This window comes from Sycon ciliatum, chromosome 3 (assembly GCF_964019385.1).
Source record: "Sycon ciliatum chromosome 3, ocSycCili1.1, whole genome shotgun sequence".
Classification (NCBI taxonomy): Eukaryota; Metazoa; Porifera; class Calcarea; order Leucosolenida; family Sycettidae; genus Sycon; species Sycon ciliatum.
In genome coordinates this window covers 46,401,447-46,428,084 of record NC_088645.1, presented here as the reverse complement: position 1 = coordinate 46,428,084, position 26,638 = coordinate 46,401,447, and the positions used below count along the sequence as shown (strand labels likewise).

The window sequence follows — 26,638 nt, the reverse complement described above, 5'->3', positions numbered from 1 at the left end:
GAAAGGCTGTTGCTGGCCTCGTCCAGACAAGATTGCAGCGGCTCGCGGAAGACATCCTGCCAGACACGCAGTGTGGATTCCGCAAAGGCAGATCTTGTGCGGACATGATCTTCGCGGTGAGACAAATATCTGAGAAACTATATGAACATCGCTGCTCTGGTTTCATGGTTTTTGTTGATCTACGGAAGGCCTATGATTCCGTCACCCGTAAGTGCATGTGGGAAATTCTCCGGAAGGCGGGCGTACCTGACAAGCTGGTTACCATTATCAGCTCATTTCATACCTCTATGTCTGCAAACCTGTCGATCCCGGGCATCGAGGCCGAGCCTATTGAGGTGCAAAATGGCCTTCGACAAGGTTGTTGTATGGCCCCAGTATTGTTCAATATATTCATGTGGGCAGTATTCCGGCTGTGGCAGCGTGAGGTTGCGGACATACCTGAGATTGGACTTCCCGTCTCCTCTAACTCTGGACCGTCTCTCCTTTTCAAACGCCAGAAGACTGACACAATCAACATCCATCGTGACTGTCAATTCGCAGACGATTCGGCACTTATTGCTACAACTCACCATGGTGCCACACTTGCGCTCAGCCGGTTCATGGACGTCGCAACTCGCTTCGGCCTCACCATCAACCTATCAAAAACCAAAGTAATGGCGGTCGGCTTCGGCATTTCTCCGGAGGATCGTCGTCCATTGGTGGTAGGCGGGGAAATTGTCGAGAATGTGCATGACTTTCGCTACCTGGGCTCCATCATCCATACTGGTGGCCGCACCGCAGTGGACACTCGGTCCCGAATAGCGTCAGCATCTAGGGCATTCGGAGCATTGCGTCGATCTGTCTTTGATGATGGCGATCTTTCACTGGCAACGAAGCGAATGGTGTATGATGCATACGTGGCTTCCCTTCTCCTTTACGGAGCGGAGTGTTGGGTACCACTGAAAAGCGAGCTTGCGGCGCTGTCCGCCTTCCATCTTCGCTGCATTTCCGCAATCTTAGCCCTCGGTAGAAGAGACACCTGGGACTTCCACATCAACAGGAAGACCATTCTGGAGGCCTGGAATCGTCGAGATCCAGTGGATATTACCACACGTGTTCTTCGCCGCCGTCTGGAGTGGCTAGGCCATCTAGCTAGGATGGACGGCGATAGAACTCCGCGCCAGCTCCTGTTTGGTGCGCTCCTTCCGCCGAGGCCGGCTTGCGGTCCTCGGAAACGGTGGCGAGACTCTGTCAGAGCTGACCTCTCCGCAGTGAACATCGACCACACGGAATGGTACGACCTCTCCCAGGAGCGTGGGAAATGGCGCAGTGCGTATTCCGCTCAACCAGTACCGCGATCCGCTCAGCGTGACACTTCTGTGCTCTGCGATGTTTGCCAGCGTACTTTCGCCCACCAGAAATACAAGAATCGCCACAAGTGCCTGGCCGAGAGGAGGAAGCCCATATCTGAGCAGTCCGGCAGCCGACTATGTAATGCGTGCGGGAGATGGTTCTTGAGTGCTGGCGGGCTAGCTTCGCATAAGTGTCTCTCCAACTCGGCTGCTGAAGTGGCGTCGGTCTCGGCTGTGGCATCGGCAGACTCGGTCCGGAAACAGCGGGTTGCCCTGTCCTGCTGCAAAGCGCATTGTCTCGGCTGCGGTCGCTGCTGCAAGTCATCCCGTGATTTCGACCTGCATAGCTGTGCTAATTTCCTGTCCAGGAAATGGAGCGGCGTTTCTGGATCCAATGCTGAACTCAGTGCTGTCGACCCCTGCACAGGGGACACGTGACCATTTGATGGCAGTGTTACCAAGGACCAAGGTGTAGGTGTGTATATGTGTGTGTGTATGTGTGTGTATGTGTGTGTGTGTATGTGTGTGTGTATGTGTGTGTATGAGAGAGAGAGAGAGAGAGAGAGAGAGAGAGAGAGATAGAGAGAGAGAGAGAGAGAGAGAGAGAGAGAGAGAGAGAGAGAGAGAGAGAGAGAGAGAGAGAGAGAGAGAGAGAGAGAGAGAGAGAGAGAGAGAGACAGAGACAGAGAGACAGAGAGAGAGAGAGAGAGAGAGAGAGACAGAGAGAGACAGAGAGAGAGAGAGACAGAGAGAGACAGAGAGAGACAGAGAGAGACAGAGAGAGACAGAGAGAGACAGAGAGAGACAGAGAGAGACAGAGAGAGACAGAGAGAGACAGAGAGAGACAGAGAGAGACAGAGAGAGACAGAGAGAGACAGAGAGAGACAGAGAGAGAGAGAGAGACAGAGAGAGACAGAGAGAGACAGAGAGAGACAGAGAGAGACAGAGAGAGACAGAGAGAGACAGAGAGAGACAGAGAGAGACAGAGAGAGAGACAGAGAGAGAGACAGAGAGAGACAGAGAGAGACAGAGAGAGACAGAGAGAGACAGAGAGAGACAGAGAGAGACAGAGAGAGACAGAGAGAGACAGAGAGAGACAGAGAGACAGAGAGACAGAGAGACAGAGAGACAGAGAGACAGAGAGAGACAGAGACAGAGAGAGACAGAGAGAGACATAGACAGACAGACAGACAGACAGACAGACAGACAGACAGACAGACAGACAGACAGACAGACAGACAGACAGACAGACAGACAGACAGACAGACAGACAGACACAGAGAGAGATAGAGACAGAGAAAGAGAGAGACACAGAGAGAGACACAGAGAGCCAGAGAGAGCCAGAGACAGACGGATCGAGACAGAGAGAGACAGAGAGAGACAGAGAGACAGACACAGAGAGAGACACAGAGAGACACAGAGAGACAGAGAGACAGAGACAGAGACAGAGACAGAGACAGAGTAAAAGAGAAAGAGAGAAAGGGAGAGAGAGGGAGGGAGAGAGAGAGTGAGCTGCACCTCACACTAAAAATTCAGCTTTTATCCCCTAACCTCCAGCCTAGTCTCAATTGTTTACCCCAATCGAGTCTCGTGGTACGGTCTATTTGGGAATACAATCATTTCTCAAAGTCCGAAGACCAATCGAGTTGGATAGGGTGTTAACACCACACACACACGTTCCGATGTAGAGGAGGGTGTTTCAAAGAGGGCACAATGTCGCAGACCGGAACGGGCTCAATATTCACTTTCTCTCCTGGTTTTTTGAATAGAAAGCATATTATTATGTCACAGTGAGACTACGATGTGTTTTACTCCGAGTCAAGAGTTCATGGCTCTGCGATGACCAGAAGTGCCATACCAAGCAGGTGAGTTTTCGACGTGTCGCTTCGCACTGCGGCTTGAGTTGAACATCTTTCAAATAATGTCGCAGGTAAACATCGGCTCGCCTCTCGCCCATATAGCACCGTATACCAATGAAAACTAAAGAAAGAAAACTCAAGGCGTTTTGTTTCTCTGCACTGGTCGTCATGGAGCGATAGCAATCACCGAATTTCAGAATTCAGGGTGAACTTGATGTGCACTCCAAAACTGCTCCTATTTGAAGCAACCTCACTCACAGATACACACGCATTTGAAACAAAAAATCAGGCAACTTGGTGGGAACGGGCCAACACAGCAGGAATGGCTCAATGCAATCGACTCTGGCCTCAGAGCAAACTTCGACATCCCAGCTTCCTTCCACAAACATATTTCAAGTGAACAATCCACACTGATGATCGGTTTGGGTCTACACAATTTTGCTGTCAAACCGTTCCTAATTGAAACACCCTGGTCTACTTGTTACTACAGGATCAAAGTGGCAATAGGGCTTGAAAGTGCTACGTCACAGCGTAGCAACAATTTCAAAAATTCAAAAACTGGATCCACATGGATCCAGTTTTTGTATGGATCCAAGCACATTTCAAGCGGTCAGGTCTTACTAACAACAAGGTGATATAGCCAGTGAAATTGACTGATTTGGCTAATGGGGGTGGGATGACAACCGGTGGCGAAGTAAAAGTCACACCTGCATACGACATGAATGGATGGCTATGCACCCACACGCTGAGGCAATAGCAAAATCACAACTTAGTTGATCCAAAATAGAAATCTGATGTGAACTTACTACTCCCTGGCCGTTTTTGACGTCATCACTTTCAACATTAATTGTCCAACGGAACATCTGCATTCATCTTATATTGCATGTACAAGATGCATTTCATTCTTAACATAATGGTAACTTGAGATTCTGTAGGTACTGAATCCATAGATGGTGCTTTGCACTGTTCTGATTGCTTAACAGATGGTTACATGGTAATGCCTTCAAACACTTACCTATCGGGATGTTTCCGCTAGGAAGCACCAGGACTTTTATGTAAGTCGTAATTCATCACCAATAGACAATGTGTCCGAGTCATTGTCGCAGCCCCTTCACAACCAACCAATTGCCTTGTCTCAGCCCCTTCACAACGAACCAATTGCCTTGTCTCAGCCCCTTCACAACGAACCAATTGCCTTGTCTCAGCCCCTTCACAACCAACCAATTGCCTTGTCTCAGCCCCTTCACAACCAACCAATTGCCTTGTCTCAGCCCCTTCACAACCAACCAATTGCCTTGTCTCAGCCCCTTCACAACCAACCAATTGCCTTGTCTCAGCCCCTTCACAACCAACCAATTGCAATCTCCATGTGAACAGATGTGTACGTTAAACATGTCCCAGATTAAATTTAGAAGACATGTGAAATAGCAAGAAGGAGAACAAGTGCTACCGGCATTGCCACACAATAACAATGCTTGTAAAAGTTAAACTATTATATAAGTCAGGATGACATGGATGTCTACAGCTTTTAACATTTTCAATTGAGCCACAATATGAGCAAAACATACAGCACTAAACGAGGAGGCACCATACAATTCATGACAGTGCAGACCTGACGACAAATGCCTTGTAATAAACAACCTGAGATGACAGGACGCCGGGTTATTGTCAGTTCCTGAGCACTTCTGGAGCCTGAGCTATTTTGCTTTTTTGTGATTTTCTTCTGTGTTCCTGGCATTTAGTTCCTTTACCCCTTTGCTTCTTTCCTTCCATATCCAAAAAAAGGGCTTGTTTGCTTCTACTTTTAAACAATGTCATGCAGTTCTTCAGTTCTGCAATCATCAGGCAAACAACAGATCGCTTCATCGTACACAACGGACTCCGTCAAGGATGTACGCTGGCACCGGTGTTATTTAACCTTTACTTTTCTGCTGTCGTGCACGAGTGGCGTTCTGGTTGTGTCTCGGCTGGGATACGAGTGGCACAATGGTCTTGGTCGGAAGCTTGTCGGTGACCACACAGCTAAGTCTCACCTGTCACGCTGTGTCTGTCCTGTCACGGAATCGCGATTCGCTGATGATGCCGCCATATATACTCAGTCACTCGAAGACATGGAAGCTGCTGGCAGTTCCTTCTCTGCCAAGCAGGTTTGGCCTCACCGTAAGCTTCACTAAGACCAAAGCTATGGTAGTGAATGCCCCGTCGCCACCATCCGGCCTTTTAGTGTTGCCTGAGGGTAGCATTGAGCTGGTGCCTGACTTCACGTATCTCTGTAGTTGTATGTCTTCAGATGGTCAGATGACTGTTGAGATCTCGACTCGCTTGGCGAAAGCTTCCCGAGCATTCGGCACATTGCGCTCATCTGTCTTGTCTGATCGTGATCCCTCCATCAAGACGAAAGTGCACGTGTATTCGGCTGTTGTCTTGTTGATACTATTGTATGGTTGTGAGACCTGCAGAAATGAAGGCCGTGGATGTTCGTCAGCTTGCAGCCTTTCATCACCGCTGCATTCGCTTCCTGCTGGTATTTCCAAGAGTAGATAAACAAGAGTGTGCAACTGCCTGCACAACCTCTATGCTGTGCTGCGACGGCAGAACTTCACATCACGTGACATGGTTCAAAAGGTTATGCTGGCAAACAGTGCAAAGTGACCACAAGAGAGTTGTACCCAAAGCTGGGCTGCGTACAACCCAGTATCTATCATGCACTAGAGTGCACGGGTTCATCACGTGATGTGAAGTTCTGCCGTCGCAGACCCCATAGCTGGAGTTGTACACTCTTGTTTATCTACTCTTGGTATTTCCCAGAGAAACACAATGACAGGAGCACATCTCCAACACCACTCTCCTTGAACGAGCCAAGGTACAGCCAATCGAGGAGACACTGAAAACACGTCGACTCCGCGAATTAGGCCAAGTTGCTCGAATGGATGACTCTCGTATGCCAAAGTGTATCCTCTTCAGCGAACTGGAAAATACCCAGCCACGTCATGGGCCCTGGAAGCGGTGGAGGGAGAAAGTTGTGTCCGACATGAAGGACTGCCAGACAGCAGACTGCTACGACCTCACCCGGGATCGAGTTTTCCCATTCCTGGGTTACTTGGACCTCTTCCATTTCCTTGTGTTTGGACATGTTCAGTCCGTTCGGTTTGCGAATTCCAATAAACAGACAGCAGAGTGGTATGACCTCACACCCGGGATGGCAGACAGTGGAGAACAACATACTGCACTATTCCTCCGACCGAGCCCGTCACCTTTGGCTTGATTTGCACTTGTGGAAACAGCTATTGGCGTGCGTGCGTGCGTGTGTGACTCTGTCGAAGTGTGCATGCCAACGCGTAACAAGACTTTCCGGGCTGTCAGTAAGGTGTCCGTCTCCATCATAAACCGCCGAGGGTGTGACCGTACGCCTGGCATCATCCACTCGCTGTAATTTTCGGATGCATTTCCACCTCACACAGCCATCCTTTTGAGCACGCTCAGCATCACCGACCACCTCCCGGATCCATTGTTCCTTTGCACCACGCACCGCCTTCGCAAGCGACCGCTGGGCTGATCTAAATCCGGAACGTGTTGTTTGATTGTCTGCCGACAACATCCGTTCATGGGCACCTCGCTTCGCCTCAATAAGTGGCTCCAACGCTGCCCTATTCTCCAGAAACCAGTCTGCTTGCCGCCGTCGACCATGGCCCAGTGCTCTCTCCACTACGCTGGTGGTGTCATCACGAAGGGAATTCCAGGTCTCTTCAACACTCTGGCCATCACCGGCCATGCCACCACAGGCTGCCTCCATTGATTCTCGGTACTGCAGTAACGTATCAGTCTCACGCAGGCGATGGGTGGCATACGACCTCCGCTTAGGGACAGTGGATCTACGTTGGACGAAGTCCAGGACGAGCTTGGCCCGAACCATGTAGTGGTCAGTCTAGTCCAGCACAGTGCGCCGCGGACAACACCAACGTCCTTACAGTAGCAGCAATGAGCTGCACGCATGATGACATAATCAATGAGATGCACTTGCCGAGTGGCTGGATGAGTCCTTGTTCCACGCTTACTTCGTGTCTTCTTGTACCATGTATTCATTATTGACAATTGATTAGCTGCACAGAATGACAACAGCTCCTCACCAGCCTGATTGCATATTTCCAAGGCCAAATTGGCCCAAGACACAACCCCACAACCACTCATCCCGTGGCATGCCATCGATACGACTCACAGCGCTGTCTGCATAGTCAGTGCTGGACCCGACACGCGCGCGTTCAAATCTCCAAGTAGCACAAGAACATCTCTGGATGGGATACTGTCCACAACAAATTGTTAACATGCCTACTGCTGAGCTGCGTCATGAACTTGACATGGCTCCGATATTTGAGGAGGTGATGGCTGCAATGCGGAGGATGAGTAAGGGCACGGCTGGTGGCTCGTCAGGTATTGTGCCGGAATTGATGCTGGGTGGCGGTCTTGCTCTCCACCAGCGTATTCATTCTCTGATTTCCCAGATTTGGGCAGGTAGCTCCGTTGTTTCTGAGTGGCGCGACGCTGAGATTGTACCCATACCGAAGAAAGGCGACCTATGGTCAAGTGACAATTGGCGAGGCATCAGCCTGTTGGATGTAGTCGGTAAGCTGTTTGCACGGGTTATCCAGGATCGCCTTCAGGAACTGTCCGAGGATGTGCTGCCTGAGTCACAGTGCGGTTTTAGAAAGGGGCGTGGGTGCGTCGACATGGTGTTTGTGGCGCGCCAGCTAATCGAGAAGGCCATTGAACATGATACACCACTGTATGTCATATTTGTCGACCTGAAGAAGGCTTATGACAGCATACCTCGTGAGGCTTTGTGGCTTGTCCTCGGGAAGCTCGGTATTCCACCTACCCTTCTCAGCTTGATTCGGTCGCTACATGTCGACATGAGGGCTCGGGTTCGTCTATCTGGTCGCTTGACGGAGGACATATATGTTAACAATGGTCTTCGCCAAGGCTGTACTCTTGCCCCCACCTTATTCAATCTGTATTTTGCTGCCGTAATGTCGTCTTGGCGTTCCGGCTCTTCTGGCGAGTTATATGCCACTCTCCCCCGCCACGGTCCGAAGAAGCGATGGCGTGACGTTGTTGTCACTGACCTAGCTGCGGCCCAGATCGGAGAGGGAGAATGGATCCGTCAAGCCCAGGATCGCCCAACCTGGAGGCGGTTGTGTCGTCAGCAGCCTCCTCCACCCGGACCGAAAGAGTTCCGTTGCGCATGTGGCCATCCCTTTGGCCGCATTGGTGACCTGAAGAGGCACCCCCCCCCCCAACCCCCCCCCCCCCCACTGCCGAGTCTGAGCCATCATCGCTACGCGATGGGCGTCCAAGGTCCAAGGTGTGTGTGTATGTGTGTGTGTGTTTGTCTTTCTTCTCTTTCTCAGATTCATCCTGACTTTTCTTTCATTCCCCTGGGTGGCTACCAATAACCAGTGCATGCCGCAGTATGTGATGTGATGCGTGTGCGTGTGTGCGGGGAAAAAAGGGAAATGACCAAAAAATAGGGATTTACTGGCCAATAAAAGTCACTTCATAGCTGTGTGGTGTAGACCATGCTGAATAGTGGCCGTCAAATCTTCAGTCTTGCAAGCTGTTGAATAGTGCAATCCCAGCACAAGCTGCTATGGCTTCTGCTGTAGCATTGCTATCATCGCCTCCGGCGATGGGCGTCAAATGGAATGGCCAATGTTGTCTGTGCGTGTTTGTGCATGCACACAATCGAGCTTTATCGCAACTGCTGTTATGTGAATGCCACAGAGCACGTTGACAATTGTCATTTCCGTCTTTCTCGTCTACATTTTCTCTTTTCTATTTGCGCAGAGAGCTAGGTGACATAGAAGTCCTGGATCATCGATTTTGCCAAATGAAATATCCTGAGGATTTATCAAGAGTGTATCACTCTCTCAAATGGAGTACGTCCGTCAAGTTATTTGTACGACGTAAGTATTCCGTTGCGAGAGTGTAGACACGGTTGAAAGCCTTGCACTCAGCACCAGCTATGCAGTACATCATGTGGAGAAATGCTAGGAGATAAGTCTTTTTTTTCTTCTTTTTTTCTAACTTAGAACCTAACGTGTTTGGATTAAAATTAATCCTCATAAAACATACTTCGGAAGTATACTAGCCATGCTTTCAAAAGGCTGCTGTGGCATCCATTGGAATGAACTTCTACCAAACCCAATGCTGTAGACAGCAAGCTGGTTTGAATCCAAACCCAATACTGTAGATAGCAAGCTGGTTTGAATCCAAATCCAATGCTGTAGACAACAAGCTGGTTTGAAACCAAATCCAATGCTGTAGACAGCAAGCTGGTTTGAATCCAAATCCAATGCTGTAGACAGCAAGCTGGTTTGAAACCAAACCCAATGCTGTAGACAGCAAGCTGATTTGGCCAAAAATGACGTAAACCTACGAGATACTGAATAGGCCAAGCTACCAGCCATGGTGCAAAGGAAGCACCACAGACATTAAGATGGCTCGTCACTCTAGCGCCAGAGTGCTCTAACTACGAAAAGTAGCGGACAATATGTAATGCAGCAGCACTAGAGCAGCCTACCGAGAGTGCTCAACAAGACGAAAGCAGAGGAGCGTAATACCCCAAAACCTGTAGCTAATCCTTTCCCGCAGAGGTACGCGCAGGGATTGTTCCACTCCTAGCACATAGTCTGGCAGGACTAGAGAGGTTGTTCACAGAGAAAATTCATAAGATCTTGGACCTCCACCAAACAGATGAACCAACATTATAAAGCAAGACCTGAAGAAAACCAACATCACTGTCCCTGGTGCCTTTGTTTTAGCCGAAAACAGCCATGATTGAATGGAAACGTTTCATTCACAGGTGCGTAGAGCTCAATTCTGAGTAATATGCGAGCTATTCTTTTTTATGAAAAGAATTCGGGTGGACACACCCATTCCCATAGCGCTGCACATCACATCCGAACCAGTTCCGTTATTTTTACAACGTTTCGGCACTTGGCCATCGTCAGGTAATAACAATGAATACCGTGGAAGCCACACAAGAGCAGTATATACGCAGAGTGTAGCGCCAAAAAAGATGCGAATTATGTCACCTAGTATGCAGAAGGGGGGGGGGGGACAGAGAGAGAGAAAAGGCGCAACTAGCACATCACGGAGGAGAAGCAGCAGAAGGTAGCGCGCATTGTGCTCTGTGAATGGCGTTACGCAGAGTGTAGCGCCAAAAAAATAAAATGATGCGAGTTATGTCACCTCTATACAGAGGCGGGGGGGGGGGGGGGGAGAGAGAAGGTGCAACTGTGCACATCACGGAGAAGAAGAGCGTGCCGTTGTGCTCTACGAAGTGAGGGTACATGCCAAATAATTATGGTGTTAATTCTAGCGCAGGAGGGGAGCACGGAGCCCCATGTGTCAATGCACTATGAGGTTAAACTTCCATGCCAAACTGTTACCACCAGGGACGCGACGAGGCATCAGGAACAGAATGGATTTGAGTGACCCGCCTCATACAGTCTGTATCGGCTATAGAGTGACCGGATATAAGAATATATCGGCTACAGTGATATTGGTACGAAATATCAAAAGCAAAACGTATTTTATCCAGTACAAATATCACTATAACCAATATTATCGGATGTAATGATATATCGGATATTATGATGGCAACAAAGAATCAAAACATGCACAACACACTACATTATTATCGGCTATAGTGATAACTTTAAAATACATGTAGCAATAATATCAAAGGCCCTATTTTTTTACTTTCTTCACGTTGCTTATTTTTATAGTGATACATGTACATGTACATAACAGAATTTTTTTATGGAAATGCGGGCACTGTCAACTATGCAGCATGCTCATTTGTCAAAACGCCATGCTAGCTGGAAGTATTTCCTTGCCTTTCATGTGTCGATCTAAAAAAGAAAAAAATCGATCGTATCGCATATAGTGATGCATCGGTTATAGTGATAAAATCACGGAAATCAAAAGGGTACGCTATAGCCGATACAGACTGTATTATAATTATTCAGTGATATTGAAGTAGCAGCAGGGGAAGCTGAGAAAATTCACAACAAATCCCATCCGGTGCTTATGTTCACATGGGGCTTGGCATCACGAATCTCAATCGCCTCGCGCAGTTTGCGACGGGCTCGATCAGGCTCTCTTCCTATTACTTCAACTGCAGAGAATGCACTTTGCCCATAGTTAAGCTTACATCCAGGGTGAGTGGTACGAAAATGTTGGCCCCATGGCTTGTCGAGTTCCTGTCGTCTTGCCTCACCATTATGTTCTTCCAGGCGAGTTTCCAGAAAGCGGCCAGTCTCACCAACATATTGTTCCGGACATTCTTTGCACTTCAGCTGATATACAACATTCTTCTGCATACATACATCCTGTCCCCCGGATATACACGAGATACACGGCCCCTTTGGGCGACCTCTCTTTTTCGGTTGTAGCGGATTTGCAGCCTTGACACATAGAGGAGGAACGAGGGCGGAGCGACACAATGTGCGCCTCAGGCTACCAGTGTGCTCATATACGACTCTAACCGGAATTTTATACTTTCTGATTGCTTTATTCACTGCTTGATGTACTTTATCTGACTTATATGGAAGCTTTAGAAATGCGCAGCATGGGTTGGCATGGCGACGGTGCTTTGGCCTTATGGAGGCAGTGCGTGCCTCTTCAATGATTCTCTCCGGGTAATTGTTCAATCTTAATTGTTCATGAACCCTCGCTTCACTTTCTGCACGCATTCTGGTATTCGATGAGAGCCTCTGAGCTCTTAGGAATTGTGACGAAGCAACTGCCAATTTGATATGGTGGGGAACTGCCGAAGTATAATCAATGAGTAGACCACTAGCACATGCCTTCTGGTACAGCTTGTATGCCAGCTTGCCTTCCTGGATCATAATTGTGATATCCATATAATTTATGGAGCCACTCACCTCGCTGAGCTCATATGTGAAGTTGATACTTGGGTGTGCAGAGTTGAAATGCTGCACAAACCGCATCAAGCTCTCTCTGCCGTGGGTCCATAGCAGCAGGATATCGTCGATGTAGCGTTTGTAGAGGAGCGGTACTAACGGAGAATCCTGCAGAAGCCTGGCCTCAACCGCATGCATGAATAGAATCGCAAATGGGGGTGCAAGATTGTTACCCATTGCAACCCCGTCCACTTGGTGATAGATCTGATGGCCGAATCTGAAATAGTTGTGGCTGAGAACGAACAGCAGCAGATTCCGTACCCCGCCCACACTCAGCCCAAACATGTCGATCCGCTGGGAATACTGCTGCAGCATATCCACCACTGCCTGAACGCCCTCCCGAATAGGTATGCTCGGATATAACCCGACTACATCCATGGACATAACAATGGTGCCATCGGGGGCGTTCAATCCCGGACATGCGTCACAGATGTGGGTTATTGCTTCCGTCGTGTTAGCCAGGTGGGCCGGGACAAATTGAATGAGCTGCTGTAGGATGCGCTCCAATACAATAGATACTCCAGTCGTTGGGCTGTCGCACGCTGCTACCACGGGTCGCAATGGTAAGTTCTGCTTATGGTCCTTTGGAAGACCGTACCACTCGGGGAACTTCGTACTGCTTGGTAGGATTGACTTTAGGAGTTTTGAATCCATGTTCTTGCACTCTGACAGTATTACTTCTCGTGTCTTGGTCTCGTAGGACTCTATGGTCAAATCTACTTTCTCATACATGGTCATGTTCGATAATAATTATGTCTTCTGCTTTCTGCAAATACAGCTCCTGTCTCATAGCAACGAGTTTTGTACTTTTATCCGATGGTTTGATGATGGTTTCTTGGTCTGTGCGAAGTCGCTTCAGCTCCACCCGCTCCTCCTGCGTCAGATTGGGCTTAGAGGGTGTGTGTCTGTCATAAGCCCGTAACACCTCGCCGCGGAAGTTGGCCATGTTCCTTTCGTCTTTGTCGTCCATCTGTGGGGGCTGCTTAAAGCCACGCTTCATCAGCTTCCACAATTTCTTGTCCTGTCTGATCTCTGGCGGTGGGTCCTCCTCTTTGAGGTCCACACCCTGAGGCTGAGGCTGTTGCCACCGGAGGGTGAACGCCATCCTCTCTACCGATGTCTCAACATCTGTTCGTTCTTGCTTGGTGAGCCTCCCCGTCGATGGGACAAAGCTAGGTCCATGTTCCAGCAGACGCCTTGTCTGGTCGGACACACAGTCGTCCACCACCAACGCCCGCTCATGGACTGGCTCAGCATTGGCCGTATGCCCACTGGGTGACGCAACACCAACGGCGGCAACAGGAGTTGGGCCGCGGGGTGAGCTGTTGGTTCCCGCCACACGTTGATCCGCCTCTCGAAGTCCAGAAATCTTCCGATTTAGTCTGGCGTTGGAACTTATTCGTTCTTCGGTAACCACAGCACGTTGAAGAGAACGGATCAATAGGTAGTCCGACTGTGTAAACATCCACAGTTGCTCTCTGGACTGCTTGTATCGCCTCCCGCGGTAATCTTTCTCTAAGCATTTGTCTTCGATGGCATCGCAGAGAAGACGGCGGCAGTGCTGATGTCTCCTGTGTTCTCTGATGGTCTTGTGACTCGTTGCTGCTGGCTTCCGCACACAATTCGAAATGAATCTGGGGATCAATCCCTCTCGCCGGCACTGCAAAAGAAAAGACAATTGACACGCGCTCCTCTGCAGCTTCCAAGACCATTGTACAAACCGCCACGCTGCCTCGCTCCGGGAAGAGGAGAACCAAGTTTGAAGAAGGGCTGAGGCTTCCTGCAGCTTCATCTGTGAAAAGAATTCGGGTGGACACACCCATTCCCATAGCGCTGCACATCACATCCGAACCAGTTCCGTTATTTTTACAACGTTTCGGCACTTGGCCATCGTCAGGTAATAACAATGAATACCGTGGAAGCCACACAAGAGCAGTATATACGCAGAGTGTAGCGCCAAAAAAGATGCGAATTATGTCACCTGGTATGCAGAAGGGGGGGGGACAGAGAGAGAGAAAAGGCGCAACTAGCACATCACGGAGGAGAAGCAGCAGAAGGTAGCGCGCATTGTGCTCTGTGAATGGCGTTACGCAGAGTGTAGCGCCAAAAAATAAAATGATGCGAGTTATGTCACCTCTATACAGAGGCGGGGGGGGAGAGAAGGTGCAACTGTGCACATCACGGAGAAGAAGAGCGCGCCGTTGTGCTCTACGAAGTGAGGGTACATGCCAAATAATTATGGTGTTAATTCTAGCGCAGGAGGGGAATTCTTTTTAGAAAGGAAAAGGAAATATAGATACGAGTTGAGAGTAACTCTCCATCACTGTAACCAGATACTATATACAGTCAGAAAGTGCAACAACTAGGCACAACACTGACAGAGTACTGAGACATTCGACGTCCTGACACCTAGCTTCACCACATCTCTGCTGTCGGTTAGCGATACGGAGATGTGTTGAAGCTAGGTGTCAGGACGTCGAATGCCACGGTCTCAGTACTCTGTCAGTTTTGTGCCTAGTTGTTGCACTTTCTGACTGTATATAGCATCTGGTTACAGTGATGGAGAGTTACTCTCAACTCGTATCTATTATTTCCTTTTCCTTTCTACATTTATTATTGGCTCAACATCCGAGTTTCAAATATTCTTTTTTAATATGGCAATACGTAGGACAAGCTGAAGTGGCATTTAGATTACTGTATTAACAATGTAAGCAATGGAGACGATGCAAAATCAATCTAAAGGGTAAGGAAAAATACATTACGAAGTAGTGGTTGCGACCTCGGCGATGATTTGTAAGAAAAGGGTTTGCTCCCCACAACGGAGCTCGCGCTATTCCGCCGACTTTACTTGACACTTGACTGACTCACGACTGCCATCCAGAGCACACGAGAAGTCCATCGAACCTTCGACTCGGCAAACCTGCAAGAAAGCACCACTCCCTGCTCAATACACAGTGTTTCGGGGAATTCACCCCTCATCAGTTGAGCAGTTGAGCTTGAGTAGGCTGAGAAAGATTGTGCCTGAAGAAAAATACATGTAAGAAGAAAAAAAGCGATGGAAAAAACTGTTCTTTTTCTTCGTATTGTTATTATTATTGACCGTCCAGGTTCGAGTAACGAAATTTTCTACCAGGATCCGTCCAAACACGACCGAACCAGAGCAGATCCACGAAGCTACTTTTTGTGACTTTGTGCGTCTTTTGCAGTGCCTGCTGATTCGTTGTTGTAGATCAGGTGGTGTTTTTCGTCATGTTGAGAAGCAGCATGTTGAACTTCTCAACATGTGCTGCTTTAGTTCTGATTAATTTCTAATTTTGTGAGGCCATGAGGACAAATTAGGAAGTAAACAGAATATAACCGCAATCAATAAGACAAGCTGAATCGACATTTGTGTATACTTTATTCATGCAGCGTAAAACAGCTTGTCTTATTGATTGCGGTTATCAAATTATTGTCTCCTCGCCGTTTGTTCAAGCAGAATATTTCTAGGTTATTTGAACTATTATTACAATAGTATTCTGTTCTAACTGTGTTAAACAAAGCTAAAACAGTTTAGGTATGCTATGCTGTGATAAATCTATCATTGCCCCAATAATCGGTCAATAGATGAAATATAGACCTCGTAAAAGACGTCGGCTTCGCCTCGGTGTTTTCCTCGTTCTATATTTCATAGGAAAAAAGGTTTCAGAGCAGACTCACTCTCTTCCCATTCACTCTGCAAAACTTGAACTCATTTCTCAATTTTTTTAACGGTTCGGCAAAATTGCCCTTATCAGGTATGCAATGGTGTGCAAGTTGCAAAGCAGCAGTTATATTTTTACTATTGTTAGGTCCCTCCTCCCTTACAGCCTTTTTTCCAAGCTGGCCTATATGCACCCCATACTACGTCGTACTCACCTTTTGTCTCCTTTTGTTCCGTTGGCCTGGGTAGCTACTTGCGTGCCCATATTTGCCATAGCTACCCAGGCCCTTTATCTTGCCGTTCTCACTTGATCTCTCTCCCTTGTCTCTCTCTTCCAAAATGTTGTTTCATTCGTCTTGGTCTCTGTCTCTTCCTCTCCCTTATACATGTCGTTCCCACCCTACCAGTTCCCGTTGTCCGTTGTAATGTCTGGAGAATATGCCGTCGTCCTTTTCGTACTCAACAGTGACTATGAATGAAGCTGCAGGAAAGCCTCACCACTGCTACTAGATTTCATATCTTGTTCAAAAATAGATACAAATGGGAGTCCTCCGGCTCGGTAGGGTGTGCTCAATATTCATTTGAATAGAGCTCTCTGAGCCTAAAACACTTTCTCTGTCCTCTTATTGTTTGGTGGTTTCAAGCCTATCTTACACACGCCACAGATCACCACGCATCATTTCTTGGTACTAATTGTATCATGCCCATAGGCAATAAGCAGACAACCGGCAATACTGGATGAACAGCCAAGATATATTATGCAATAATAGATACATAGTACTCGTGTGCAATGGCGTGTATTGTTCCTGTATGCAATGGCGTATATTTTTCCTGTACGTAATGGCGTTGTTTGTTTGTTTGTATTCTTTATTTAGAGTGGGAAGTCCAAAACAGGCCCTAGCCTAATAACAATGGTCCCACTAGTGAGGGAATGCTGTATATCTGTGCATAAGAATCAATGAGTGTAACAGCAACTATTAGGGAAAGAAAAAGAGAGTATAGAAACAACTCAAAACAGGAGTTGCGACTTGCATAGGAAGAAAATAACGGAAAGAGCAGTACATAGAGCATTTGTAAAGAGGCTTATTAATCTGGCAAGCAAAAAGGCAAGAGCCATTGACTTAAAGCGATTGCGTTTTCTTTCTTGCCTGACCGCAGCGGGGAGCTGGTTCCATAAGATGGTCCCAGCATAGGTAACATGTTTGGCAAGATATGCAGTTGGGCTGGCTGGGACATTCAGTAAATTGCTGTGCCCACCACGAGTTTGAATGGAATTACTGCGGCTGAAAAGGTTAGCGAACAACATGCTGATGTTATTGTTATTGTTCGTGTATTTTCTTCTCCTCTAGGTTTGACTGCAACGTATTGCCAGAGACCCTGTCACAGCGTTCCAGTCATCGATAGATGCCCCACCTGTACTGGACAGCTGTTTAATTACAGTTGCACGGGTAAGTGAAGATTAGATGTGCAAATACATGTGATTTGGCATGGCTCAGTTACGTTTCGTACCACGTGCAATGAAGGATAGCATGCGCACAGTCCGAATATCTCCCATGATCATGCTGGGGAGTTGGATCTGAACAGTTAGTTTCTGTCAGCAGGTGCACCCCGTCCCCTCCCAAAAAATCAGATATTGCATTTTCTGTCATTGTAATGCCATGATGAGATGTGTAATGTCAGGATGAGAATCAGAGATGCACGCGCGTGTGTGTGTGTGTGTGTGTGTTTGTGTGTTTGTCTGATTTTTGGGCTTGTTTGTGTGTGTATGTGGATATGTGTGTGTTTTTGTGTATGTATGTGTGTGTGTTTTGTGTGTGTGCGGGGGGGGGGGGGAGTGTGTGTCTGTGGGTGTGTGTGTGTATGTGTGTTTGTGTGTGTGTTTTGGGCATGTTTGTGTGTATTTGTGTGCATATCTGGTTATGTTTGTGTGTTGGTGCGTGTTTTTCTTTATGTGTGCGTGTTTGTGCATGTATATGTATGTGCGTGTGTGTGTGTGTGTGTGTGTGTGTGTGTGTGTGTGTGTGTATGTGTGTGTGTATGTGTATATGTGTGTATGTGTGTGTGTATTTGTGTGTATGTATGTGTGTGTGTGTTCTTGCATGTGTGTGTGTATTTCCTTTCTCCAGGAACGCATCACTGTGGAAGTGTAGCGGGTATTGAATACGTGAAGTTTCCCGGAGTAAACAAAAGTGCAGCCCAGGCCCACGAGTTGTGCAGGAGAAGTTTTAAACACGGCCAAGTGGCCTGGCCGGGAAATGAAAAAGAAAACAAATGCCTGAAAGACTTTCACTCCTCCAGTGCATTTTGGCTGGGCATCTGGCCTGATTTTAAGGCCCGAGTATGGAATAACCCCGACTTGCAACCAATAGCGTGGCAAAACTTTGCGCTGGGTCAGCCTGACTCTCACTTCACCCAATGTGGAGAAATGCTGCACGGTGGAAATGGCAAATGGGATGACGTTGACTGCAATGCTGAAAAACCATTTATATGCCAAAGAGGTAAGCTGAACTTATCCACCTATGTGTATATGTGTATATGTGTATATGTGCATGTATGTGTATGTGTATATGTGTGTATATGTGTGTATGTGTATATGTGTATATGTGGCTATGTGCTTGCGCAAAATCAAAATTATACTTTTAAACTACCCCATAAATGCTTCGGATCAAACTCATCAAATTGCTAGAATTACAGAAATCTGAATCAAATCTGTTTCTGAAGCAATATTGTGTGCTAACAGCATCCCGCCTGGTGAGATGCTGCCTCTGAACCTATCCAGTTCTATGCATCAGCTATGCCTGAAGCGAAGAGAGCGAGGGCACGGGAGGGGACGGGGACGGGGACGGGGACGGGACGGGGACGGGAGGGGAGGGGAGGGGAGGGGACGGGGACGGGAGGGGAGGGGAGGAGAGGGGAGGGGGCAATATTGCTTACATTGCGCCACTCGCATAGCAAGTCTGTAACGTTGCAATTATTGGTTGCGTTCAAGTTTACAGTCGGCGTAAAACCAGCCTTTTACCAGCTTGTAAAACTATTGTATGTTAGGAAAAGTTGCTCCCCATGCCAGAGCCCCCCCCCCCTTCCCCCCCTTCCCCCCCCCTTCCCCCCTTCCCCCCTTCCCCCCCCCCCCCCCCTTCCCCCCCCTTCCCCCCCCCTTCCCCCGGACTGACTGAATGAAATAGTAGTGGAGACTTTGGTGACGATTGCCAAAGCGCTAGCTCTGGCGTGGGGAACGTCTTTACTATGACATCATCGCCGAAATCACTACCACTATCTCATTGTATATTAAGAAACGACCAGGCACGTGCGGCGGTGCCCTTCAAGGGGGGTTCCAGGGGGCCTCCCTCGGGAAATTTTTCAAAAAATGAAGCAAAATCCTGCATTTTGAGCGAAAAAAAGGGTTCCGGGCACCCAGGAATCCGTACGGGGCACGCGCCTGAGGACCAATGAACTACAACATACCATACATTGTCCACTAACACCACCAATTACTTGCCAATCAGTTTGCCCGAAAAATAGCACAAAAGTGACTGACAGTACAGTACTGGTCTGTGCAATGTTATCACAAGAGCTGATTGTCAGCTGATTGTCAGCTGATTGTCAGATGAATGTCCGCTGATTGTCCGCTGATTGTCAGCTGACAATCAGCTGATTGTGAGCTGATTGCCAGCTGATTGTGAACTGATTGTCAGCTGACACTCATCAGCTGATTGTCAGCAGATTGTCAGCTGATTGTCAGCTGATTGTCAGCTGACATTCAGCTGATTGTCAGTTGATTGTCAGCTGCTTGTCAGCTGATTGTCAGCTGATTGTCAGCTGATTGTCAGCTGATTGTCAGCTTATTGTCAGCTGATTGTCAGCTGATTGTCAGCTGATTATCAGCTGATTTTCAGCTGATTGTCAGCTGATTGTCAGCTGATTGTCAAATAATTGGTGGTGTTAGTGGACATTATAGCCTAACTTGTAGTTCCTTAAAATAGAAGATGCACTGCCAACTGCTTACCGCCTTTCTAATTCACCTGCTGAATTTCGATCATCCATCAAGACTTTATTAGGGTTCCCTGCAAGAAGGCGATGACGCCTGTTGGGAATTCCCTAGTAAAATAAGAATACGAACTGAGAAGAAAATAAGAATAAAAAATAAATTAGAAACTCGGATGTTGAGCCATAAATAAATGTAGAAAGGAAAGGACATATGGATATGAGTTAAGAGTAACTCTCCATCATTGTAACTGGATACTATTATACAGTCAGAAAGTGCAATTACTAGGCACAAAACTGACAGAGTCCTGAGACATTCGACGTCCCGACACCTAGCTTCAACACATCGTTATTGCACTTTCTGACTGTATAATAGTATCCAGTTACAGTGATGGAGAGTTACTCTTAACTCGTATCCATATGTTCTTTTCCTTTCTACATTTAAAAAAATAAATGAAAAGAAATAATCAAAATGGAAACGAGTTATGAAACAATTATCCTCGAATGTCACAAGATAATAAGCAGTCAGTACGTGTGATAACAGGGCACAAAACTGACAGCCTACTGAGACATTCAGCGACCTAAGACCTAACTCTAACACATCTCCTGTGGGCAAACCAACAGCCTTCCAACTTGGAAGGTTGTAGTTCCTTGGTCATTTTTTACTATAAATTAATCATTGGCTCTCCATCCGAGTCTATCATAGAATATTCTTCATAGAAAAGGTAAATTTATACTGTGATCGCTTCACCAAAGAAAACCTTGGATGATACATTCTCCTTCGTTCATGCATTCTCTTTGGGCAACTTACTCATACAGATACAAGTCCATGCTGGCAATCTCTTGAGTGCCTCTAGAATGAAGTTTTGGGCTAATCTACAGGATAGAGATTGGCTTGTAACACCTCAATGACGGCATCCATACATATGACCTCACACAACCAATGTTTGCATAATATAATTATTATATTCATGTTGATGTCTGTTCGCCAACCACGATTGGTGTGTGCATGCCATGCCACTGATTGGGCTGTGGTATAGTCTTGTTGTATTGGGGACAAACAAATTTTCACCATTCTCCCTTTCCTTTCACAGCGGTAATGTGTCATGTGACCCCACCTAAGTTTGGCAATGCAAGCAGCCGATTTGTCCACTATCCTGACAGTGTACAGTACACATGTGATACTGGATACTGGCTGGATGGACCGACAACAGCAAACTGTACATCCGATGGAACGTTGACTACAACACCTAAGTGCAAGGGTAAGTCATTCCATTGTTGCTTGGATGGGGATGGAGGGGAGGGAGGGGAGGGGGGGGGGGTACTACCACTGGTTCTTTGTAAATTCAGTCTAAATTAGAATTACCAAATGGTGCTAAAAATCAAAGGACCTAAAGGTTTGTGCGTGGCATGGAGGACATAAAGGTTTGTGAATGGCATAGAGGGTCTGTGAATGGCATGGAGGACTTTATGGCTATACATTGTTTCTACACGACAAGTTGGTTTGAGGACCGTACCCCTGCACCGGCCGACAGGGAGGATTCTAACAAACCATTGAGCCTGGCATGCCCTGTGATGCTACCACTAGCCAGGTCATATCTTCCCTGGCAGAGAGAGAGAGAGAGAGAGAGAGAGAGAGAGAGAGAGAGAGAGAGAGAGAGAGAGAGAGAGAGAGAGAGAGAGAGAGAGAGGCTGACAATGTGATCATGACAATCTTAGCCAGTATGAGCTGCAATGTCACAGCAGAATTGGGGAGGTGAGCTCTTGCTCTCTATTTGTGCACCATACATTTTCTGCCTGCACTGTACGATACCGCAAACACATAATTGTACAAATCTGCTTTTAAAAAGTACCTCCAGTCGGAGTTTAACTAATAAGAGACCCTGAAAGAGACAGAAAAGAATATTAAAATTACGGTACATTGGACTCCTATGACGCCCCTGGCGGACATTGATTGATGGTCGCCTTGACGACAATAAAAGCTTAGTTCTTAAAGAACGTGTGACACTGAACATTAGGAAACACATCTCTTGCGAATCTGTCTGATAATAAGTAGCACAATAGCAGAATATCCAAGTGAAAACCACCAGGGAACTAGGAGATGTTAAACGATTGCCAAAGCCGATACGAATATTTCATCTTAGGTCCTTGTCGACTGTTTTCTTATCTCCATTTTACTATTTCTGTCTCTGTCTCTGTGTTTACTTCTCTCTGATTGTCCATGTATGTATTTCTCCATTCCAGTTACATCATGTGATGTCATACCACCTGTTCATGGCAGTGCTAGCAGTCTATCTATCCACTATCCTGACAGTGTAGTGTACACATGTGATACTGGATACTCGCTGGATGGACCCACAACAGCAAACTGTACATCGGATGGAACATTGACTGCAACACCACAGTGCAAGAGTAAGTCATGCCGATCCTGTCTGGTTTGTTTAAGATGTGGTGATGGTGGCAGTTAGAGTCTTCTGTATCGCTGGGAGTTGCATTAGAGGAGAACTGTTCTCCAAGAAGTGTTTTTTTTGGACTTTTGGGACAATTTGAAGCAGTATCCATCTAATCTGATTCAATTTTTCAATAACTGTACTCGTGCGATTAGAGCCCTTTCTTGAGTAGTGCCCCTCTCCTCCTGGCGTTGTTTTGCTAATGTGTTTTTGCCATTGCCTGATGACAGTAGTAATACGTGAAACTCAGAGTTGCGACACAGCTTCCAATCTCTCTTGTGTAACGTGTTTTTGTCCATTTCTGTCCATGCACTGGTGGTGTCGGGACCAAAATTGCAGTTCTTTTTGCCGTTGCGCACACACATTGAAGCAATCTACAGAAGAGCGGCATTAAAAATATGTCAGCTGTTTTCATTCCTGTTGTTTAGATCTGGACTTTGAATGTGAAGGGCAGAGGTTCAAAGTCGCTGTCAATCTCACCCGTACTAGCTTTCGCAAGGCTCAGAGATTCTGCAGGCAAAATGAGATGAAGTTGCTAAGAACTCGCTTGCACGAGAAATTCACCCAGTGTTCCTCGTACATGGTAAGAAACTGAGACTGATTAAGAAACTGAGACTGCATGATTAAGAAACTGAGACTGCATGATTACGTTGAATGCCATCTACTAACAGGAAACCAGTATTTTTAGCTGTAGTAAAAAAAGTGTAGTAAAAAAAGTGTAGTAAAAAAAGTGTAGTAAAAAAAGTGTAGTAAAAAAAGTGTAGTAAAAAAAGTGTAGTAAAAAAAGTGTAGTAAAAAAAGTGTAGTAAAAAAAGTGTAGTAAAAAAAGTGTAGTAAAAAAAGTGTAGTAAAAAAAGTGTAGTAAAAAAAGTGTAGTAAAAAATGAGTACGAATGTACTTGTGATCCAAACCTGTGTAAGCAAAAAGAAACTTTTACCGCACTTACACAATTCCAGTTATTTTCCACTCCCCACATTTACCCATACATTGCCACATTATGAAGTGCTATCTTTGCTGAATGTCCCATTCTCCCGTGTATATTTGTCACTTACTGTAAAAGCCATATTATATAACAAAGTGCTAACTCTAACGAGTTAACGAGGAGCAATCTGTATAAAATATAAATCATTATACAGAAATCGACACATGTACTATTGAGCGTTGAGAAAGAGTGAAAATCGTTACCTTTGGTACAAGTAAACTAGTCAATTTTGGAAAATCGTTATATAGAACGGTATCTTTCCCCTGACGAACAGAACGGTATCTTTCCCCTGACGAGCAGAACGCGACACTTGCGATTCTGGAAGTAAACTAGTGTACTACAAACTGCATTCAGTGTTATGGTGTTTTAAAAGTGATTTCTGTATCCTCGTACTGCAAATCCTAATACAGTTTTTTCCCCGATTATAAGTCGTAACCCCAATTTCAGGTTTGAGACATATTGTTTTGATATACAGTCGTCCCTCTCTAATCCAGCACTTTATAATCCAGCACCCTCGATAAACCAGCACAATTTTCAGTAGCCAAAATGTCCTCTTCATGCACATTGCAGCAGTAAATCAGATTTGTTAATCCAGCACCCTCCCTAATCCAGCAGATTTTCGTGGCACAAATGGTGCCGGATTATAGAGGGACCACTGTACAGTCAACTTCGCTAATAACGACCGTGGATATAATGACAATTCGCGAATAACGACTGAATTTCCATGCCCAGAGCAAAGTCCATTCTACCTGAACACATATAAAGAGACTTCGGGTACAAGGACACTTCGAGCCGGAATAGGGACACTTTTATGATGCCTCGCCAAGTGTCGTTATACGCAACGTTGACTGTAATTATTCACTTCAGCAGTGAGTCATGCCTGATTGTGCCCATGAATTTTAGTGTAAAAAGGTGCTTGGAATTATATTCAGCAACATACGGTAGCTAGGTGTATAACACAGTTTGGGAGTTTGACAAAGTGTCCTGTTCGATCCAAAAGTCTGCGTAATGTCAAATTACACCAACTTGGCCTGTCGATCTTGACGGACTGCACAACTCAGTTCGTATGGAAAATGAGATACGGTCAGTAATATTTGCGTAGAGGGTTTTTCTTAGTGTGATCTGGAGGCTGTACACTAAAGTGATAATTTGTTTATGGTCGTTTGTTGCAGGATGTACTGGGGCGTGCAGCTGTTGACACCGTCTGGATGAGAACAGTTAGGACACGTTCAAGGTCGACCCCTTCGATCATGTATGACATCATCAGTAGAGAGCTGACGAGCGTGCCAGATGCCACAGCAACGTTTGCCTTCATATGTACTCGCGTAAGTTGTGCGATCATTATCATCCCAGACCATCACAGAACAACCAGGGGGCAAGCAAAGCTGATTTTGTCACTACTCTGAGTTTCATGCTTACGCAATCATCAGGCAACAAGCCTTGCTTGTCCTTGTTGTTCTGTGTATTACGCTCTGCCTCCGTGGCAGTGTTTAGCACTGTCAGCACATTGGGGTACATCCACCGGTCATCCAAGATCATAATAGCTAGGTTTAATGGCAACTAAATAGAGCGGTTGTCAGTTGACAACCCCCCCCCCCTGTATTTACAATGCAGTTGCGTGATGTCCACCACTTTCTGAAAGAACACATTTGCTGGGTTGATAACGGCACACCAAAAAGTTGAAGAGTTCAAGTTATTTGGATGTGGACCCTAACATAGCATTTGAATGAAAAAGACCGGACAAGATGACCGGACAAGATGACCGGACAAGATGACAGGACAAGATGACCGGACAAGATGACCGGGCAAGATGACCGGACAAGATGACCGGACAAGATGACCGGACAAGATGACAGGATGTCGATAGCAAGCGGCTAGCAGAACCTTGTTGTAACCGCCCCTTTTCATTTTTCCACTGCGTTGCCTTGGATAGTTGCCGTGGTTGGTTACCACCCTTCATTTCACATTCAATTGTCATTGGCAATCGTTTGATGAGCCAGGAAATGCTGAATAAATACAATACAAATACAAAACAACGCAGGCTGTAAATTGTGAAGTTAGATGTTCTCGTTTGTTAGTACATTGTTGTTACAAGATTGACAGTACTTCAATTAAGAGATGTTTGCTTTGCTTTATTCTTATTGTTTCATAGAGAGTATAACTGGTCTGACTGCAATCCCCTACGGACGTTGGAGGAGGAAATAAGCTTGATGGAGGGAGTACAACAGGTATACCGGGTCAAGGTGCTGATGCAAGTGTCGCCAAGCCTGACAACCGTCTAAAATCCGGTACCCCAGTGTCGGCATGTGCATCGACCGTTTTCCCGATGCGTGTTGCACAAAACCCTTCTCGAATCTTTGTTTTTCTCTTTTTTACGATTTCTGTTGTGGTCTTCCTTTGTTATTGTGCATTGTTTCTATCGGTTTACACCGATTGAATAAAGTGTCTTCGTTTCCATTCAGCTTGCCCTCTTGAGTCATTGAATCCCCGTGTAAGAAGTAGGAAGTAGTGACTTCAGCGGTATTCGTATCTGTAAACGCAAAGAAGTAGCCACATGCCTGGTGTCTGTATACATTCATACCTTGGTTATCCGGAACCCGAAGTTACGGGCACTTCGGTCTCCGGGCACCTTTTGAGCGAGTTTCAGTGGAAATGTGACGTCACTATTATTTTCTGGCCTTTCTCCATTAGAATTATAATTCGGAGTTACGGACATTTCGAAGTTACGGGCAGTGCCCGGTTCTGGACTGCCCGGATAAACGAGGTATGAGTGTAATTATGAAGTTGCGTATTTCCCCGTTCAACACACGTTCCTTGCCCGAGTTCACATGCCTCAATGAGATGCTTATGAGCGAATAGTTCTTGAGCACAAATTTCATAACCTATTCAAACACAACTGGTGAGGGTAGTTTCCCTGAAACACTGTGTGGGGAACAAGGTCAGCGGCGTCGGAACCTATGCGACAGGTCCGGCTAAAGCCACACCAAAAATTTTCATCTTGTGCCTTTTCAAGAAATGAAATAATTATGGGATACTTTTGGGCCCAATTTCCCTAAACTTTTCACGAAGGGGGAACCCCGACACCCACCTACTCATGCGGCTGCACCAATGACAAATACCTTCCAACACCCCTGAAGGTGTGATGCTTTCTTAACGGTTTGCAGAGTCCGAGGTGCAATGATCTCGGGTTTTTTTTGCTGTGGTTGGCAGTCTAAATCCAGTCAAGTGAGCGTCACGAAGTATAGTGCTGGCAACTGAAATCCGACACCCTCAGCAGTGGGTTCACATTCTTTGCGATGTGAGCGCACCGCTCAGGGGGGTCGGATTTCAGTTGCCAGCAACGTAGGAGCATCCTACTCTTGAAAA

General features: G+C 46.6%; 2 protein-coding genes across 2 annotated transcripts; one reads left to right on the top strand and one right to left on the bottom strand.

Annotated features, from left to right (window-relative positions):
- Positions 1–9,619: 9,619 nt before the first annotated feature.
- LOC135813163 (uncharacterized) lies at positions 9,620–12,831 on the bottom strand. Its single transcript, XM_065326381.1, has 2 exons — positions 12,139–12,831; positions 9,620–9,643 (listed from the first exon to the last, which is right to left on the bottom strand). Exons 1-2 carry the CDS (start codon positions 12,829–12,831, stop codon positions 9,620–9,622), a joined length of 717 nt encoding a protein of 238 aa, XP_065182453.1.
- A 5,185-nt stretch (positions 12,832–18,016) lies between these two features.
- Positions 18,017–25,720, top strand: LOC135812807 (beta-2-glycoprotein 1-like). The gene is made up of 6 exons (XM_065326023.1): positions 18,017–18,357; positions 20,935–21,102; positions 22,085–22,252; positions 22,719–22,873; positions 24,445–24,597; positions 25,425–25,720. The coding sequence occupies exons 1-6, from the start codon at positions 18,285–18,287 to the stop codon at positions 25,431–25,433; spliced, it is 726 nt and encodes a 241-aa protein (XP_065182095.1). The 5' UTR covers positions 18,017–18,284; the 3' UTR covers positions 25,434–25,720.
- The last annotated feature ends 918 nt before the right edge of the window (positions 25,721–26,638 follow it).